Source organism: Barbus barbus (genome assembly GCF_936440315.1).
Source record: "Barbus barbus genome assembly, chromosome: 38".
Lineage (NCBI taxonomy): Eukaryota > Metazoa > Chordata > Actinopteri > Cypriniformes > Cyprinidae > Barbus > Barbus barbus.
The window spans coordinates 7,168,362-7,190,692 of NC_136716.1; the positions used below are offsets into that span (position 1 = coordinate 7,168,362).

At 35.9% G+C, this 22,331-nt stretch overlaps 1 protein-coding gene across 2 annotated transcripts in view; it reads left to right on the forward strand.

Annotated features, from left to right (window-relative positions):
* The window catches only part of LOC306858062 (retinoic acid receptor alpha-A), a 190,443-nt gene that overhangs the window by 154,348 nt on the left and 13,764 nt on the right, over positions 1-22,331 (forward strand). For both annotated transcript variants that reach the window (XM_079398439.1, XM_079398440.1), the window contains one exon: positions 21,252-21,400. In XM_079398439.1, the coding sequence (XP_079254565.1) occupies positions 21,252-21,400 (149 nt within the window). The remainder of the gene's footprint in view (positions 1-21,251; positions 21,401-22,331) is intronic.

Below are 22,331 nucleotides of genomic sequence, written 5' to 3' on the forward strand. Positions count from 1 at the left end.
TAAGGAATCTTATTTCTCAATGTTACATTCCCGAGATCGGTGTTAATATATGGGCACTGTTGATGTGTCATGCTTTTCATGTGTTGTGTTTATATTGGTCAAATAGACAGTTAACAACACCAGAGTGACCAGAGATTCTGTGAACGTTTATGATAATTTAGGGGGGGAAATCTTCATAGCTCTGTGGAACGGACATACTGCATAATTATTATTTCATTTTAGCTCCCCATTTAGAATTAGCTGTTTATTTTACTCTGACTTTTGTGTGTGTGTGTAAATGATTCATTTAAAAGTGTTTTTGTCATGTAGCATGGAGTTGCCACAAACTTGACGTAGTGGCCTGAAGTAGAAGCCCTAGATTAGAAGCCATCCTCTTGCAACTCACTAAAAAAGAATAAATTGTGAATTTCACAGATGTCTCCCACTGACTTTGAAATGTAATAGGTAAAGTTAGGTTGGTTATGGGATTTGTTTACTCAGTGACGTGGGTTGTCAGTACTGTTGCTATGGTGAGAGGTGTCAGACATCTAACTATATTTTTATCAGCTGATTTGTCAAATCTCTCTCTACTGATCCAATAAGGTAAGCAATAACATTATTATTCCGTACTTTCAAGAAGAAAACAAAAGTCGAAGCTCCATTTGACATGCTTTAATTGTTAATATATGATACAATACGAGAAAATTAATGTAAGACAGTAGAATAGACTGGCAGCTGTTTAGTACATCTGTAAAAGAAAAAGTTCACAGTTTAAATTGTAAGGGGAAAGTCCATAAACTAAAACAATAGGAAGGAATGAAGGAATTAATGAATTAATAAATTAATAAATAAATGTTTTTAATGCAATGTGTTCTATGAATAAATTATGAGAGATTTTGCCAGCCCTTTTGCTCACTCTGGATAAGTACAGCTCTTAGAGAGTGGGGAGGGTTGTACCAATGATTCGCTCAGCAGTCCAGACTACCCTCCGTAGTCTTCTGAGGTCAGATTTGGTAGCTGAGCTGAACCAGACAGTTATTGAAGTGCAGAGGATGGATTCAATGATGGCGGAGTAGAACTGTTTCAGCAGCTCCTGTGGCAGGTTGAACTTCCTCAGCTGGCGAAGGAAGTACAACCTCTGCTGGGACTAATTCACAATGGACTCAATGTGATTGTCCCACTTCAGGTCCTGAGAAATTGTGGTGCCCAGGAATCTGAATGACTCCACTGTTGTTACAGTGCTTTTCATGATGGTGAGTGGGGGGAGAGCAGGGGGGTTTCTCCTGAAGTCCACGATCACCTCCACAGTTTTGAGCGTGTTAAGCTCCAGGTTGTTAAGACTGAACCAGACAGCCAGCTCCTTAAGCTCCTGTCTGTAAGCAGACTCGTCACCGTCCTGAATGAGGCCGATCAGTGTGGTGTCGTCTTCAGGAGCTTGACAGAGGGGTCTTTAGAAGTGCAGTCGTTGGTGTAGAGGGAGAAGAGGTCTGAGTGCTGATGGTCTGAGTGCTGGATGTGGATTTACCCAGCCTCACTAGCTGTTGCCTGTCTGTCAGGAAGCTGGTGATCCACTGAGGTGGGGACGGAGAGCTGAGTTAGTTTATTCTGAAGGATGTCCGGGATGATGGCGTTAAAAGCGGAGCTGAAGTCTACAAACAGGATCCTCACATAAGTCCCTAGTCTGTCCAGATGCTGCAGGATGAAGTGCAGTCCGATGTTGACTGCATCATCCACAGACCTGTTTGTTCTGTAGGCAAACTGCAGGGGGTCTAGTAAGGGTCCAGTGGAGACCTTCAGATAAGCCAAAACCAGTCTTTCAAATGATTTCATGGCCACAGATGTTAGAGCCACAGGTCTGTAGTCATTAAGTCCAGTAATTTTGGGTTTCTTTGGGATGGGGATGATGGTGGAGCGTTTGAAGCATGAGGGGACTTTGCACCGCTCCAGTGATCTGTTGAAGATCTGTGTGAAGATGGGGGCCAGCTGGTCAGCACAGATTCTTAGGCAGGCTGGTGACACACCGTCTGGGCCTGGTGCTTTCCTTCTTTTGTGCTTCCTGAAGACCTGGCACACATCTTCTTCGCTGAATTGAATTGTAGGTCTGAGGGAGAGGGGGGTTGCTGGAGGTGTGAATGGTTGTGTGGAGAAGTATTCAGGGCGGGCGTGGGGTGTTTTTTCAAACCTGCAGTAGAACTCATTCAGGTTGTCTGCCCGTTGTTGATTCTCCACATTGCTGGGGGATGGTGTCTTGTAACTGGCGATATCTTTCATATCTTTCCACACTGAAGCAGGATCACTGGAAGAGAATGTGTTCCTTAGCTTGCCAGAATAATTCCTCTTTGCCACTCTGATCTCCTTTTCCAGTGTGTATTTGGTCTGTTTATACAAGACTTAATCCCCCTTTCTGTAAGCATCTTCTTCGGCCTGACAGAGCTGTCTGAGTTTTGTAGTGAACCATGGTTTGTCGTTGTTGTAAGTTAGATGGGTCTTGGTAGGAATGCACACATCCTCACAGAAACTGATATAAGATGTTACAGTCTCTGTGAGCTTGTCCAGATCGGTGGCAGCAGCTTCAAAAACAGTCCAATCAGTGAGAGAGAAATTCATTAGTCCATCTTTTAACAGTTCTTAATACAGGTTTTACAGATTTAAGTTTCTGCCTGTAGGTCGGTATGAGATGAACCAAAAAGTGATCAAAGAGTCCTAAAGCTGCTCGTGGGACAGAGTGATATGCATCCTTTATCGTTGTGTAACAGTGATCCAATATATTACTGTCTCTGGTGGGACATGTGATGTGCTGTCTGTATTTTGGCAGTTCGTGGGAGAGATTTGCTTTAGTAAAGTCCCCAAGAATGATTAAAACAGAGACCGGGTGTTTTTGTTCTGTGTCTGTGATCAGATCTGCGAGTTTCTGTAAACCTGATCTCGCGTTCGCTTGCGGTGGAATGTAGACACTCATGAGAATGAACGAACAAATCTTCTGCGGCGAATAGAACGGCTTGCAGTTAATGAAGAGTGTTTCTAAATCTGAACAGCACATCTTCTTTAACACAGATACATCTGTACACCACCTCTCATTGATGTAAAAGCTCTGATCAGCTGGAAGTTAGCCAGATGTAGCTCGCTTTCCGGTATGTCACCATTCAGCCAGGTTTCCGTGAAACACAGAGCAGCAGAGTTAGGAAAATCCCTGTTTGTCCGGGAGAGCAGGAGTTTGTCCGTTTTGTTGGGTAGAGAGCGGAGATTCGCCAGATGGATGCTAGGCAACGCCGTTCTAAATCCGCACTGACGAAGCTTCACAAGCGCGCCGGCTCGCTTCCCCCGTCTGCTCGTCCTGAAACGTTTGACCAGAGCTACGGCTCCGCCAACTACAATGTCCAGCAAAATATCCAAATAATCAAAATCCAGTAAAAGATTTTGTGGTGTGTTCTGCCAAATGTTCAGCAGGTCATCCCTGGTACAACTGATCGTGTTTGAAAAACAAACAAAAACAGTACAAACACTGAAGAGCAAAGCACTGTAGCTGCCATCTGCGGCGCCATCTTAGATCATAAATATATTAAAGATGTTTCTGATTAAAATAGTGATCTGATAAGATTGTGAAATATTGTATATCCCAACCAGGGTTATTATATCTAAGCTAATAAACTAAAATCATTTATGAAAAAAAAATAAAAACAAACAAAAAAACATTGTTTAATTTAAATAAATACATTTTAACTGAAATAATAACTAAACCTGAAAAAAAAAAAAAAAATAATAATAAAAAAATATATATATAATTATATATAATTTAAACTAATATTAAAATGAAATGAAATTTTTGTTTTTAGAAATTTCACGATTCTTTGTCATGTTGGTTTTACTGTTTTGGTTTTACAAGTTGTCTGAGCATTACAGCCAAACTAGAAAGACAAAGATGCATGGCAGATATTTAGGCCAAAGTGGGCGAAGATAAAACATCTTTGTCATTATTTTATTTTTCTTATTAAAAAATAAGAACAAAGATACACATTACAAATACACATAATATACAAATAAAACAAACAGTGCTTAATTTTCAGGTACAATAGGTGTATTTAGCAGAGCATTCAATGAAATTAAATGAACAAGTATAAAAATAAAACACTAGATAGACTGATTCCTAAAGCACCTGTATTAATGTTTTTCAGTCAAGAATAGTGAGTGATTTTTCTCTTTGCGTTTTGTTGTTTTGTTAACGTTAAATGAATAGTTCCCCCACAAATAAATATTCGGTCATCTGTCTGTCAATTCTGTCATAATGTTTTATTTTTATACCATCATTTACTCAAAAGTTGTTTTAAACCTGAATGAGTTTCTTTCTTCTGTTGAACATAAATGCTATTTTGAAGAAGGTGGAAAACCAAACAGTTGCTGGTCCTCAGTGACTTCCATAGGATTGTTCTTTCCTTCTATCAAAGTCAATGTAGACCAGCAACTATTTGGTTACCCTCATTCTTCAAAATATCTTCTTTTGGGTTCAGCACAAGAAATTAATAGAGGTTTGGGACAACATGTGAGTAAATAATGACAGAAATTAAATTTTAGGGTGAATCCCTTTAATGACAGTCGACAGCGCGTTTAGTGTCCTGTCCCTTTAAGAGCTGCACGCATCTAATATACAGGCACGCATCCGTTTCTCTCTCAACTTACATTCATTTTAGAGATGACCAACTCAGTCTGTATATAAACCTTGTGTGTTTTGACAGTATTAGTGCAAAAGATAAGTTAGTTGAGTCAGGGGCAAGTGGGGGGGACGGAATGTCTGGTGTTATACCTGTTTTTTTGTTGTTGTTTTTTTCAGTTAACCCTTGTCTAATTGACAGGTTTTATTTTTAATAAGCTATGCTGTGTTTGCTTGTCATGCCATCACGTGACTCAGCGGCTCCGAGCGTGAGCGGATACAGTGAGAGATGGAACGGAACTCCGAGCTACTAAAGAAATGAAAAGGGGAGGAAGGAAATCCTTCACATAGTGCATATTATACCTGTATACCGAATTTGTCCTTTTTATACAGTATCACTGTAAGGTGTGGACTGAGTTTAGCTTTTTAAAATGATTTCTTAATGCATGAAGACACTTTAAATTTTCATTATAACGGTTTTCTATGGGAGTAAAATGCTTAACATGTTGTTTAGCATGTTTGCATATATATTCTGGGCTCAGCTGCTTGCAACATATGATATTTTATTAACAAGCTGTATACCGAATTTAGTCCTTATTTATTTATTTGGTCTTTATCACTGTCTTCCTCCATTAATTGCACCATATTAAATGTTTTTATATTGCAATTAGAGAATATGAAATTCAGCGTGTTGCATTCATGTTCTGGGTTCATCTGCTTACCTGTACATACATAGTAGGCCTATATATTTTTATAAACTATACCGAATTTGGCCTTTTCATATCACAGTTTTTTTTATTGCGATAATAACAAACAAATATTACAGTATGTATAAAACACACAGAAAATACAGTACGTACATAACATACTAAAATCCTTTCATTAATAAACAAGTTATGGTTTAATAGTTCTTTTTCATATCAATGTCTTCATTCAATAAGCCACTTACGTTAAACTTTTCTTTATAATGGCTTTCTATGGGAGGAAAATGCATAATGCGAAAACTTTGAGCATTGCTTTCATGTTCTAGGCACATCTGCTTACTTGTATATCTAGTTTGAAACATTAATAAGGTGTATACTAAGTTTTGTCTTTTAATATTACTTTTTTAATTTATTAAGCCACGTTAATTATTTTTATAACTTTTCTATGGAAGGAAAACTGTTTATTGCTTTCATGTTCTGGGCTCCTCTGCCTGCAAAGTCCTTTTAGAAAGGCAAATAATATCCACGTAGCTTAAGGTGAATATAATATTAGTCATATCAACATTAGTATTGTTATTTTTTTTAAATTGTTGTTGGTCATTTAAATGTATGTTTTTTATTTTAATGACAAGTATCGGAATCGGTATCGGTATCGGCGATACTGGCCCTGTATTTACTTGGTATCGGATCGATACCAAAATTTGCAGTATCGCACACCCCTAGTGTGTGTGTTTGTTTGTTCACTTCTCACTGCTGTGTGTGTGCACTTGGATGGGTTAAATGCAGAGCACAAATTCCAAGTATGGGACACCATACTTGGCCACACGTCACATCCTTGCCTTTTCTTTTTAAAAAAATATTAATTACTGTAATAATATCCCAGTGATGCTAAAATAACACTGATTACAACTCTAAAGTGCTATCATATCATAATGCTATCTGTGTTCATAATAGATTACACAGAGCATAGTTTTCCTATGAATTACATTAGTGTGATGCTGACAAATGTGTGGTTGTACGTTTGCGTAAATTGATGATTAGCTTGTGACATTTCCATAAACACACATTTCAAAAGTGATTTTTACATTAATTTCTTGATTGTCGATCGGCACGTGTGGGACTCCATACTAGTGTATCACAGCAGAAATCAAATGTTAACGCTTTTGTATGCGTTGATTGTTGTTGAGAATTACATATGCAGCGACTGATATGGTGACCCTCAGCACAGGAAAAGCAGATCTCAGTATTTAAGTGTGTGGGAGTTTTTCAAAGACCTCAGACGCTGAAATTGATGTTTGAAGAGGGAACGAGATCGTCTGATCCTCAGAAATCTCCCTGAGCACAAACATGTGTTTGTGAAAATATTAGCCCGGTGAACTCTGCTGACAAACCCGTGACCTCTGAGATCGTCTACATATGTTCATTCATTCTATCCATGGGACAGGTGCATGATGGGAAATAAACTTCAGAGAGAGGGGGGTCAGTTTACTTTAATTATTGAGGACAAACGAGAGCAAGTGAGAGACAGGACTGTTTCTATTTTCATTCAACCTCCTTTTTTGCCACATGTTCTCAATGAACCATGGGAACAGACCTCTTGAGAACATCACTGACAATCAAAACAAACATATTGAAGTAATTAGATTTAAAGTAACAGTTCACCCCAAAATGAAAATTTGTTGAAAATGTACTCAGCTTCAGGCCATCCAAGAACAGATTTGGACAAATGTAGCAATACATCACTTGTTCACCATGGATCCTCATCAGCGAATGGGTGCCGTCAGAATGAGAGTCTAAACAGCTGATAAAAACACAATAATCCACAAGTAATCCACATGACTCCAATCCCTCAGTTAACCGACTCCACTATTTATTTATTTATTAATTCATATCCTTTCTCTAAGATACAGCATAATATTTCAGAATACACTCTTAAAAATAAAAGTGCTTCAAAAGGTTCTTCAAGCGATGCCATAGAAGAACCATTTTTGGTTCCACAAAGAACAACTCAGTCAAAGGTGACTTTCCTTTTCAGTCTCTTCCTTACCTTTATAACCTGAAGAACCTTCTGTCACCACAAAGAACCTTTTGTGAAACAGAAAGGTTCTTCATATGTTAAAGGTTCTCTATGGAATCATTTAGACAAAAAGGTTCTTCTATGGCATCGTGAAGCAGCACCTTTATTTTTAAGAGTGTATGTTCAGACATCATGTGCACTAGCGGACCTCATCTTGTATATTGCTTACAGAAACACTTGGATATGTTTAAATAATGATGCTGGCCATTTCTACTGCACTATTCATGTTAAAGCTGCCCGCTCTAGCAATAATTAATGGCCACGGTCCTTAAGCTATCAAATCCATACACTATAGCCTAGACATAAATAGCCATTGCTCACATGCTTGTAAAGCAAATAGACCCATCTCTGTTTGGGAGAATTCATGGGAAATAATTAAAGGCAGTAAATGGTTTGAAAGGACTGATTTGAGTGCTTTTTGCTTTGGCAGCATAATTAGCCTACTTTCACAATGACGTCAAAACCAAGAGATGGTAGCAAATCATAAAACTGGAACAATCTAGTTCATGCCAGAGCTGTGTGTCTTTGAGTTGTTTCTGTAATCTAAAGCAATCAGTTTTTTATTGGCATTTTTCAATAGCCAATATACATACAATTTAGTAGGGGTGTGCAGTATTGACAAATTATATTTAATCTTCATTAAAGGAATAGCTGAAAATCTGCTGAAAATGTACTCACCCTCAAGCTATCCAAGACGTAGATGAGTTTTGAAGTCTCATTGTAACAGATTTGGAGAAATTTATCGTTACATCACTTACATACCAGCAGATCCTCTGCAGTGAATGGATGCCGCCAGAATTAGAGTCCAAACAGCTGATTAAACAAATCTATATCAAAATTATATGCAAGTAATACTTATATATACTCAGTGTCAGCTTCCACATCAAAACAACAATTACAATATTATCATATACGATATATCGTGCAGAATACAATATTGTGACCACCATTGAGATGCACAATTACTGTAATAGCTACTTGTAAAACAGTTTTGCTACACTGTAAAAAAAAAGTCCATAAAAATACAGTACAATATACCGTAATAATTTGAAGGAATTTTCCGTATTTGGTTTTTACAGCTGTTTTTCCATATTTTTTAAATTATGCTTTGCATTGTGGGGTCAAGAAGCTCTGAGTGCTTGAGCAGACGCCATTATTCACGGAGATAGTCTCGGTAAAAATTTCATTTTAAAGTCGGATTTTGGGTTTGGGGAACCATTCACACTTCCATGGTAGATAAATGTTTTGTCAAATGTAACAAACTGTAACATTAACTTAGTTGCTGTCTGCCTTGATGGGAAATAAACTTCAGAGAGAGGGGGGTCTGCCTTGTTTGGCAAATGAATGTTGGAGCCGTCGCATTTTACATTTTCAGCACACCGTCACATCTTACTCGACGTGGAGGTAAGTTACGTGTTACAGTGTGCTCACTTTTAGTTTTATAAATAAAAGTTTATTAACGTTTAATTGTTGTTGATGCGGTCTATTTGTTACTGAGCGTGTGTCGTAAAGCATCCAGCATATTAACGTTACTGAGGTGATGTTAAGTAGCTGTGATAACGTTAAATCTGAAGTGTCCTACAGCTGTGTTTAGAGGGCTTTATGCCTTCAACAGGAGATGGCAGAGCAATTGCCAAGAAAAGAAGATACCATTACGACTTTTTTTATCATTTAAAAGAGATTAAACGACTGTGAAGATCTGACATCGCGGAATTCTTCAAGGATAACGCACCTTTTCTGCCAAACGAGGTAGGTAGGTTTAGACATTTTATTGTCTTGTTTATGATACACACACTCACCGAACAAGTTAATTCGGTAACGTTACTGGCACGCTGTCTGTGAACACACACATCATGCATGCACAGAGAATGCCGCTTCAGACAGTGCGTCAGTAGCGCATCAAGATTTCTTTCGCACTTACACGGACAAAAGCACACAAAATAATGTCAAAATGACCATTTTTGGCGAGTGACAGTCTTAAGTTAATGTCTTGACTGATGTAAAGAGTTGGGATGTGTCAGATGTGCGTCGACGTGAGTCATGTTTTAAAAGTAACAGCAGTTCATGACATTCATTGTGTTTCTTTTGTTTTCATTTCTAATGACAGGTCGTTATTGCTGCTGTACTTTGCATCCCAATCACCCCCTGCATTCTTATCGGGGGTTTGTATCCGTTTTATTAATTAACAGTTTTTATTTATGGAAGCATATGGGTAGCAAAATTCAATTTGTAATGTAAAATGCAAAATGGCAATGTATTTCTGTATTTAAATGGACATTTTCCCATACATATGTGCAATATTTAGTGCAAAATGAAAATTCAATTATATCATTTACATTTGCCATTTCCTACACTACATTTCCTAAACATATTTTAATGCTTTACAAGTTGGAAAATTAAAATGAAAATGTATTACACAAATTGATTAGATATGTTTAATATGTCCAAGCCAAGACTGTAGTAAAATTATCATTTAATTGCTATTTTTCCTAAATTCATTTAGACTTAGGGGTTAGGACACTTGGGATTGCATTTTCATCATAATACGACATGATAATTGTAGCAAAATGCAGTGAGAATTTGAGGATACATTCTGAGCCATACTTGACCTCACACCACTTCCCTTTCAATTTTTTTCCCTTTTAATTAAATCTCAAGCCGTTCTGCATGTTACTCTGTACTTCACTTTTATTCATTTCATTTCTTATCATTTCCAGTCTTCCTGTGAAGAAATCCTGAACGAGGGTCAAATGTTCAGATGAAGGGAAACCTACGCTTCCAAGACTCATGTATGAACAACTTCGAGAATCCATGTACACTTTGAGTTTTTTTCAAATCTCAACATGGAACTTGGACTGAACATGCAGCAAAAGGGAAAAAAAAAAGTAGTTTCCTCAAGCTGGCACATGACAAGAGATACTACGAGCACACAAACACTTGGAGCCCTGCTCTTAATTTAGATTGTATAGTTCTCTTAGTTTCACATTGAAATGTCAGGCATGAGTGCATGAATCTTTGTTCTTTATTTTCAAATGCTGTACAAATGCTTTTTTTGCAGTACCATGTCAGTTGTAGATGACAGAATTCACATTTTGGGTGAACTGTCCTTTTAAATAACATTTCACTTGACTATTACTATAAGTCTTTAGCAATTGTTATTAATGACAGCCCTGTCTTTGTATAATTTTTTTTCCCCATGTATCTGAAAATGTTTTGAATCTTGACTGTTTCACGGTGAAGTCTATCTTTGTGACCACTATTTGGTGCAACACCAATATTGTACAAGTACCTGCTCATGTTTTCTTTTTTCTGCCTGTTGCTGTTTAAAATTAAAAAGTTTTCCACAATACAAGCATTGTCATTGGTGCTTTACACATTGTTAAATTAACTGATGTCATAATATTTTTGTCTTCACGTGTTAAAGGCAAATAAAAGCTACTGAACGCACTTTTAAGAATGTTTACATGAAATAAACCATGTTCAATTTGTATATATTGTGCTGGATTTATTTGCTGCTAAAGATAGGCCTATGCTATAATCTTTTAGAAATTTCGGATTGTCCGTTTATGGTACAGAAGAAAATGTCAATCTACAGAATTTTCCGTTTTAATGTTGAAGGAAATATCCGTAAATTTAACAGAAAATGACCTGGTAATTTTCTGCCAGCAAATTCTCTGTTTTTTTTACGGATTTTTTTTTTTTACAGTGTAGTGTGGGATTGTGTGCTCATGTACTTGACCTTGTCCAGATATTCATAAGGATTATGCAATATTGGTAACACTTTATTTTAGGGTCTCTTAACTAGTTGCTTATTAGCATGCATATTACTAGAATATTAGCCATTTATTAGTAATTAAGCACATATTAATACCTTATTCTACATGACCTTATTCTACATCCCTAATCCTACCCAATACCTAAATTTAACAACTACCTTACTAACTATTAATAAGGTGCAAATTAGGAATTTATTGAGGGAAAAGTCATAGTTAATAGTGAATAAGTGCTCCCTATTCTAAAGTGTTACTGCAACATTTAATGGGCGTTAAATAAATGTCAGTCATTTGATTTCAGACCATTGTCTATACTATAGAAAAATATGGATTTACAGGATACAAAAACACTGAATACAGGTGTGTGTGTGTGTATAATATAAACAGGAGGTGTGTGTAGGCAGGGAGTCTCTAATCTCCTCCTCTCAGCATGAACACATGCCCTAACCATACAGAGAGAATAACTCTGACATTACAACCAAGGTTAGCTGATAAACTGAAAATATTACACCATGACGATATTCATGTATTTGTCTGAAATGGCTTAAACGTAAATGTCAAAATTTAAATATATTGAAAATCTTGCACAACGAAATAAAGGCACAAATATTTGTTTTATATTTTACTGAAACATTTTATTATGAAAAATGTGATGTAAATGGACTTACAGCTAGTGCCATTTTTGCTGAAGCTTAAATCAGTTTGAATTCTTAAACATCTCTATTAAGCAAGACAAGGAAGGATTTTATTCGCCCTTTACATTTCCTAAAGAGTGTGAAAAATGATGTTTGGGGCTGCAAAACGACTCAAAATAAAAGTTTATGCTAACTTACTATATTTGTGTGTACTGTGCATATTTATTATGTATAAATACAAACATGTGCATGTATATATTAAGGGAAAATATGTTAGATTTATATATAAAATATTTATATTTATATATAATATAAATTATATACTAGTGTTTACATACAAATACTATATATATGTATATATTTAAAAAATATATTTGTATGCATTGTATTTGTATGTAAACATGTTTGTGTGAGTATACAGTATATACAAAATAAATACACACAGTACACACACACATATAGTATGTAAAACAACAACTTTTATTTTGAATCTATTAATCCTGATTAATCATATTGCATGTATTTTGAATTTGATATACCACCCAGCCAAAATGATGATATTTTTCTGAATGATTATTTCAAATAAAGCAACACTTGTGGCTTAAGCTTTTTCATAAAATTACTGTCAATGAAACAAACATCTAAAAAATTTTTTTTACCGGCCTTTAAAAGTGCAACTGTGAAGTATTTGCATTCTACCTGGTAACATGACTGCTATTTTTTTACATTGTAAATGTATTAATATTTGATATATCACCTAGCCAAAATGAAACATTTTTCAATGATTATTTCAAACAAAAACATCTACATGCCTTTAAAAGATATGGTGGAGTATTTCATTGACTGATTCCTTGTTACACTTTCTACCCGGTAACATGGCTGCTATTTTAAGTAGCGTCTCGCAGCATGTGATGTTTGACTATTGATTTTCAGGGCGGTAGTTAATTGGTTTTAGTTTGTCATAAATAGAATGGATCAAACGTACCACTTGTTGACCCAGTGAAGTTGTGATGCGCTTGTCTTCGCTGATGTTAGACTGAGATCATGTCAAAAAAAATAAAAAATGCCTTGGGTCCTGATACTTAAAACACTCTGTCACTGCAAGGCAGTGTATAATCTAATAGTGAGATAAATGTGTGTGTGTGTGAGTGTGACTGCTCTCCCATAAGGCCTGTCTCTACCCCGCTAACACACTTAAGCTGGGCTTAACCAACCCAAATCTGATTAATACCCCCTCCCGTCCTCTCCCAGCGCCCTTTGGGCCGCTCGTAATGAGAGCTAAACAAGCCCAGACCCAGACCTGAACCTATAGATGAATAAACGGGTGATTACAGCAGGCACAGAGAGAAAGGGAGACATATTGTCTGTCAGGAAGGAGGAGTTAAAGGCTCCTAAAGATGAAGAGAGAGACCGAAGAGGAGAGCAGGATAGAGGTTGAGTTACAGTGTTTGTTGGTTGTCAGAACATTAGGAATGTAACCTCAGCTTGAACCTAGAGATAGACGAGCGACGGCCGGTTATAGGGTCAGCATATATTCAGGGCTTAGCCCAGACCTCCTGGGATGCTTATAGGATGCTTTTAATTAAATGGTGGAATAGAACACTCTTAAATGTTGAAATGTTACATCTTCGAGCCAAATTACTGCATTTGAGAAGAACGGGATAGCTTTCTTCAAATATATTAGCTAGCAAGAGAGTCTAGTGTTCATTTGTGAAATATTTGGCTGAAATTTATTTTCCGGTTTAGGCCGAAACCGTTTTGGAGGGCCGAAATGTTGACATTTAAATTAGTGTCTATGCACTGCGTGGGTAAACTACAGCAGGTGCACATATAAGCTGTATGGACACTAGTGCTGGATTAACAATATCGATTTCTAATCTTTAATCAATGTTTAGTTTATGCTGTTTGTAGTCGATGCATCATCAAAACTTACTATTTGTAGCATTCTACATCCATTAATTGCAATAAGCGCTGTGCTTTATTACTTTTGACTAATTAAAGTCTGAGCATTCAAATTTGGTCAATTTTACAATGAAATTCAAACAATTTATCTATCTATCTATCTATCTATCTATCTATCTATCTATCTATCTATCTATCTATCTATCTATCTATCTATCTATCTATCTATCTATCTGTCTATCTGTCTGTCTGTCTGTCTGTCTATCTACCCAGCCACCCACCTAACTAACTAGATCTACCCCCCCCCCCCCCCCCCCAAAAAATCATTTTAGTTTCTGAGTTTTGATTTTAAAAAAATTCTTAAAACCCCTGCTAATATCCCACTAAAACAAATTAGCTATTTGGCATAAAAAGTAGCAAAAGTTGAGCGCATTGCATTATGAATAGAATATATACTCCATACGTACTCTATACGACTGAATATGTATTACGGTACAGTATGTATTATGGTCCTATGCTACTGAGAATATACACTTAAAGTAAAAAAAAAAAAAGTGTTAAAATGTGTTAAGAAGGTTATTAGTGTTTTAAAATATGCTATAGTTACTGGGTTTAGTGAAGTTTGTGCAGAGTTAGCAAGCACAGTATCTGTATATTCTACTTTAGTTATCTCTAAACATTTGTGACATTTGGATGGAACGCCGTCAGAATGCAATATGTCAGTAAGACTTATGGCAGCAGTCAGAAGAATGATTTCTGGAGTAGGTTGCACCTCTGAATGATTTTCTCAGTGACAGAAATTACAAGGCATGAAAGGTTAGTGTGAAAAACAAGATGATTAAACACATTCAGGGCTTTGCTAAAACAAAATTCAGAAGCCTATACACGGAGAAAGAGGGAGAGAGACACAGCAGAGGGGTTGTTGTTAATGAGCAGTAATGTGGTGTGTTATATAAGTGTTCTGTGTGTAATTTGGTTGACATGAGAGAACAGACTGACATAAACACTACAACACACACACACACACACTCATACACACACAGTGTGCTCATTCTATTTATCCCTGTCTCACCTCATTCATCTCTCTCTTTCTGTCTCTCTGATATAGTGGGTGTCCTGAGTGCATCTATTTGTTTGCACACACACTATTATGCAGTGGCACCAAATTGGGATATGCAACAAAACGCAAAGGGGGGGGGCACTAAAATCATGTCCTGGATCTTTGTATTCTGGCTATCTGTTTTGGTTTGTTTTGTTTGTTTTTTTCTGCATTTAAATATATATATATAATATCAGAGAGACAGAAAGGTGAGACAGGGATAAATAGAAGATTCAAGATTCAAGAGTTTTATTTGTCACATACACAATTATACAGAGTATAACCAGCAGTGAAATGTAGGTCAGGTCCGCTCCAAGGACAGTGCAATTATAAAGAATACAAATATTAAGAAGAAGTACAAACATAAAATAAAAGATAAGATAAAATAAGATAAGATAAATAAATATAAATGTGCAGGTCAGTATGTTGTTGACAAATAGTAATGAGAGGAATGTGCAAAAAATAATGTGCAAAAAGTTGTACAGGGTATTTGAATAGCAGCAATATGAGGTAGAGAAAAATTATGAAGCTTATTGATATATGATATTTACATGGAGAAAAATTATGAATAACAGCACACAGAACGAGCACACTGTGTGTGTATGAGTGTTTGTGTGTGTTATAGTGTTTATGTCAGTCTGTTCTCTCATGTCAAGTACACATTACATTTTCAACATCTCTGCAAAGGAATGGCATGCACGCTCCTTGAACTTCTTCTAAAATATGTTTCTGGTCTTTCACAGGTTGACTTCCTGAAAAGTGAAAAGACTGTAGTGCTGTCAAAACATTGTTCTGTTGGCTTGAGCGACCGGCATGTCACCTTCTGACTCAGCCGGTGCATGAGTTTGGGTGGGACTAACTGTAAATATGTAAAAATAGATGGAGGCGGGACGGGGACATTTCTCTACTTTCCTACTTTGTTAGTCAGTATTCACATTTTAACTGAAAAACATGTGATTACACAAACATCATAAGTTGCTTGTTTGCCGAGGAAAATATTGGTACACAGGACAGTTCTCAAGAACTAATATTGCTACTTCCATGAGAGTCCCACTGACTGCCTCCAATATTTGCAAATAGTACAGAAGTTAAATTCTTCTAGTCTAGCAACCATTTAAAAGAGGCTCATGAATGGAAATCAGCTGATGTTGGCATAAGCAATCACCTAGAATAAATCACCAAGAATAAAAATCTTTGTAACTGCTATTTTTATATATATATACTATATAATTTTAAAAAGTTAAGAATATTTTGTATTGCCAAAAACTTTTCTTAAGAATACATATATATTTTTTAACCTTATGATTGGTTTAAAGGCCAGGGTTATTGCCGTCAACAAATCTAAAACTACAACCATGCAAAATGTTTTTATTATGTGAAATAAAATAAATATAATCTGAAAATACTAGTGTTAGAAAAAACTTCATAAAAAATAATAAAACTTGCAGAGGAGACATGTCTTAGTTTTATTTAGTATAATTTGATGTAATAAATTACTAAAAGTAAAACAAAAAATTAATATAAACTATAATGACATTTTTTAAAAGCTAATAAAAAGGCACAACAAAATCGCTAAAACTTTCACATTAAAACAAAAATGGAAAAATAAGAACCCATTTAAACTTAAAAAATAGTATATTAATCATACTAAAATACCACTGCTCAAGACAAAACAAAAATAATGTTCTTAAAAATCTTTGTACATATAATTACACTTATTTTGAAACTTATTTAATAATTACAACGTCATTTTCAGATGATTTAAAATATGTGGCGTATTTTGATTATTATGGTAAACTGCTAGGCTGAGTTGATCAGCGGGTTTTCGGCAAGAACCGCCAGATAACACCAAAACCTGTCCTGTTCTTAAAGAAAAGGCATTGTGTAATAAGAATGATGTTGGCTCTTTGATGACCTGCTTTTGTTCCTCTTGTATAGGTCACTTTGAATAAAAGCATCTGATAAATGTGTAAATGTAAATTAAACTCTTTCAAGAATTGCACTTAAGGACATTGTTGTGGACTACTTAGAGTTTATTACAATAATAAAAAAAAATGGATTGCCGTGAATTTGGCCTCAGAACATGGCGAATACACCCTGACAACCACCAAGAACACCATAATTTCCTCAGACAATGTAAACATCTAATTGATTAATGTTTTTGTTTCTCCACCCACTCTTATCCCACTCTAAAGGAGCAATTAAAAGTTCAGAATTTTGAAATGAAATGTTCATCATTATGAGTGTAATCTTAAGGCATCCACAGACTTTGGGCCTAATTCGTGTTGGACTCAGGGCAAGCGTAGGTGTTTTATACTCTCCATCCGTCCACTCAAAACAAAGCTTTAGCTCTTGGTACGTCCTGGATGTTTTGCCCAGTGATGTGGCTGTGCGTGTGCTTATCTTGGCTGTCATAGCCACATGTTTGAACTTCAGTTGTTTGATTTTCGCTTCCATTCTCTCCGATTCCTTCCTGCTCTCGTTCTTATTCTCTCTTCATCCGCGGCTGAGTCAGCCTTTCATTCCGTCAGTCTGTTCCAGGACGTCTCTCTGAGAATTTCCTGCCCACAGAGAGACAGGCGGGAACATGCACATTGACAGTGTGTGTGTGTGTGTGTGTGTGTGTTGGTGTTTCAGATATGCTTCTGCAGTCATTCTGTGTGTGATGTGCCCGGTGGGGCCGACAGAAGTGGTGTGTAAATAAGAGTTCTATATTTAACTTAAGCTCACAAGTTGAGTTGCCCTCTGCTACAGCTGGGACACACACACATACACAGAAAAGAAACTGCAGCCAAACCAGCTAGAGAAGCAAGTGAAATACATATTTTTAGCGTTGATATGATATGATATGATTTGATGTAATGATATGATTTGTGATGCAGTCCTGTAAATATTCCTTTGTGACACATTTAAAGAAAAATGCAATTATTATTATTAACAGTATAATAATAAAATCATGTTGGATAAATATAATAATTAATAAATTAATACTTGAATAAAAAATGTAATATAATTATAATTTAATAATACAATAACAATTGTTGTTAGATAAAATGAATTTATAAATAAAAACTAAAATAAAATAATAAATATATTAATAATAATAATAATAACAGATAAATATAATAAATAATATATTAATAATGTAATTAAAATAATATAAATAATTGTGCAATTATTTTTAGATAAAAGAAAATTATAAAACTGAATAACAATATTAATGTTAGATAAATGTTATTAATAATAGTATAATTAATTATAATGATATGAATATATCTAATTAATTCATATTAAATAATAATAACTTATGACAGAAAAATTAGCTAAAACTAAATATATTAATAGTAAATAGTAGTAGGGCGAGTAAAAGTAGTATTATATTTATTTATTTATTTGTTTAGTGTTTATTTTATTTTTTTATTTTACGGTTTTATTAAGAGGTGTGTTTAACTGATTTATTTAAAAATGTATCACCTGAATGTATTTTAGAATTTTTGTCTAGTATAGATTTGAAACGTCTTTTATAACTTTTTGTTAATTGTATACCTTGTGTAATTTATTCTGAGATCACCATGAAAATAGCCATGATGCTGACATGGCGTTAAAAAGTGAATAGATAAATATTTATTTATTTATTTTTGTTTTTTACTACTACCACTACTATGTTGACTGCTATTACTGTTACTAAACATGTGTAAGATGTTTGTAGTTCTCGCGGCGAAAACAGCAGGAAACCCCTTTAGAATCCAAGCCATTGCTGTCTGATCACCTTCCCATCAGTAGTTTGAATGATGTTTAACAGTGTTCATCTCTTGTTTTGATGTGCAATGGCTGGCTAATTATCAGCAGCACAAATGTGTTACACGTGTTTAATGAATGTGCTAAGATCATCTGTGTCTTTCTGACAGAAGCTCATTTCCTTAGAGGAGCTGCTTCAGGATGTCTGTGTCTTTGATCTCTCTTGTAATGTTCCTAGTCACATACAGCAGTGCTGCGATGTGACGCTCTGGGACAGGGTTCAGGGTTAGGGATGCCTCCTAGATCGGAAAGTCTGCTTTATTCAACATGGTTTGGATTTAATTTGGGCTATTAAATGTTTTATGTTTCTGAAAAACTATTTTCAACATAGGTTTTAAGGCTATTTTTGAGACTGCCTTGCTCTTAGTTATTGAAGCCTTAAAACTTGCAAGAGCGGATTCCAAATCTTCAATACTTGCTGGATCTGTCCGCTGCTTTTGACACGGTTAACCACCAGATCCTCCTGTCAACCCTATTGGTAAAGGGCATCTCATAAACCGCACTCCATTGGTTTGAGTCTTACCTCTCAGATAGGTCCTTCAAGGTATCTTGGAGAGGTGAGGTATCTATGTCGCAACATCTAACTACTGGGGTGCCTCAGGACTCAGTTCTTGGACCACTTCTCTTCTCTGTCTACATGGCATCACTGGGTTCTGTCATTCAGAAACATGGCTTTTTATATCACTGCTATACTGATCACACTCAACTCTACCTCTCATTCCATCCCGATGACCCGACGATAGCTGCTCAGATCTCAGCTTGTCTAACAGACATTTCTTGCTGGATGAAGGACCTTCAACTCAACCTTGCCAAGACAGAAACGCTTGTGGTTCCAGCAAACCAATGGTTTCATCACAATTTCACCATCCAATTAGGCACATCAACCATAACTCCTTCAAAAACAGCCAGAAACCTTGGAGTTATGATTGATGATCAGCTGACTTTCTCAGACCACATTGCTAAAACTGCCCGGTCTTGCAGATTTGCTTTATTGAACATCATGAAGATCAGGCCCTTTCTTTCGGAACATGCTTCACAACTCATTGTTCAAGCTCTTGTTCTGTCCAGGCTGGACTATTGCAATGCTCTCTTGGCAGGTCTTCCAGCCAGTTCTATCAAACCTTTACAATTAATCCAGGATGCTGCAGCAAGATTAATTTTTAATGAGCCAAAGAGAATGCACGTCACACCTCTGTTTATCAATTTGCACTGGCTACCAATAGCTGCTCGCATAAAATTCAAGGCATTAATGTTTGCCTACAAAACCACTACTGGTTCTGCACCTATTTTGCCATCTCAGAGAGGCACAAAATCACTTTCACGGACGTTTAAATTAAATGTTCCCTCCTGGTGGAATGACCTGTACAAAATAAACCTGAGCAGCTGAGTCCTTAGCCATCTTCAAGAATCGGCTAAAAATGCATCTCTTTCATCTTTATTTGACCCTATAACTCTAGCACTCTCTATTCTAATTCTATTCATAACAAAACTACTTACACTAGCTTTTCTAATCATTTTGTATTTGATCTACTTTTTTATTATTATACAATTAACAAAAGCAAAAACAAGCCTCTAACACTACACTGTAGAAAAAATTCCGTAAAATTTACGGTAAAAAACTGGCAGCTGTGGTTACCAGAATTCTACCGTAAAAAATACGGTAGCAACGTTTTAGGTTTTACGGTTTTAACTTAAATTTACAGTTAAATACCGTAATTTCTTTAACTGATATAATCTTAATATACCAACCTATTAAAGTACTGAAATCTGTTTTGTTCCTTTGAAATACACTGATATCCACCAAATGCAGGTGATGATGAGAAAGTCACATGATGAGTCAAAGCCCATCACAAGCAACTTTTAAACAATAGAATATACAGAAGGTGCACTGTGTCATTCACACAAGCACTAAACACCATCATGGTGAGACTCATTAAACTGAAATATGCTATAAACATTAATTTAACAACATTAGATGTAACATACAACCCTAATAAACATAACCGATAAGAAAAAACTAAGAAGAAACATAGTTATTTCAAAGAAAAAAACGTCAAATTCAAACAGAATTTGAAATGGAATGCAGGGAATTCTGGGAACGTCAGTTTACGGGTTTTCCCTGTAAATTTTACAGGAACTTTCCGTTAACCATGTAACAGGTTTTTACCGTAGCATTTTCACAGTTTTTTACCGTTAAAATCACGATCATTTTTTACAGTGTAGCTTGCTCTATTATTTTCCTATTCTATCTGTTTTCTTTTTATTTATTATATAATTAAAATAAACCTTGCTACATGTACTGCGTAAAGCTAACTGAGACTTGTTATAACACTGTTATATCATTGCTCTTTTGTTGATTTTGATTGCTTCCATTGTCCTCATTTGTAAATCGCTTTGGATAAAAGTGTCTGCTAAATGTAAATGTAATGTAAATGTTTTATTTTAATGACTATGCTTGACAAAAAATAATATTGAAATTCATTTTAATTCAGATATGAACATGTAGGTCATAGAAAAAGTGTGTTCAAGTCACAGTCTGATTGAATAGATTTGTAATGTATTTATGAGTACTGTAATAATAGACACACAAAGCAAAAAAATGTCATGTCATTGACCCATAAACTCTCTCTCTTTCACAGCTATCGAGACCCAGAGTACGAGTTCAGAGGAGATAGTCCCAAGCCCACCCTCTCCGCCCCCTCCTCCTCGAGTCTATAAGCCCTGCTTTGTGTGTCAGGACAAATCTTCAGGGTACCACTATGGCGTCAGTGCCTGTGAGGGCTGCAAGGTGAGTGATGTGACCCGTTCTCATTCGACCCAAAAGTAGCAACATTACTAACTTAGCTTAGTAGTCAGCTGTTTTCAGAATAGTTTCAGTTTTTTCAGTAAGCCTTTTTTCCCAAAAAGTAGAGAATAATAGCAAAATACTGTTTATATACACACAGTATAGTAGTGTTAATGAAGTACATGTAAACATAACGTGACAATACTTGGGCATTTTCACGCGCACCCTCAAACATTGTCATGTAGTTGCTTATCACAGACACATAAAAAAAAAAATAACTGCTTCAAAATTAGCATTTTCTGGTATAGGGCCAGATTTACTAACAGCCTGCGCAAACCGCCTTTTGCCGTTAAAATAGTACTTTCAGGATTTACTAAAGACACACAGTGACAAGTTAGCACTGAAAAGGTGTGGACACAGTTGGGTTTTGCACCTGACCTTATAGAATATACATTTGTAGGAGTTTTCAGATGCAAAATTTATGGGAGGAGGGTATTAAAATGAACCACGCAATGCGATTAACTAATGTTTGCGCTCATCAAATTACTGGTATTTGCGCCATTGTTTAACACCCAAAAAAGCATGTTTTAAAGTAAGCTGTAATTTGCGCTGCTCTTAGTAGATTGCGCTGGTCATTATGTAAATGATCTGGCTGCGTCTGTCCTTTAATTTGCACATTGTCAGTAAATCACCCACAGAATTTCCCCCTCCTATCTGCAATTTTATGGAATTGCACTCTAACGATAATTTGCCCTGTTTAGTCAATCTTGCCCATAGTTGTGTGTAATTTACATTGTAGAGCAAAATGTCCAAGAATCAGGAATTTACCAGAGACCATGTTTTACTCAAAAATGTAAAAAACATAAAAACCCATAGGAAAATCCGGGTGTTGATGTCACGGCTGCAGTACTACCTCCTTCATTAGCTTTAGCAT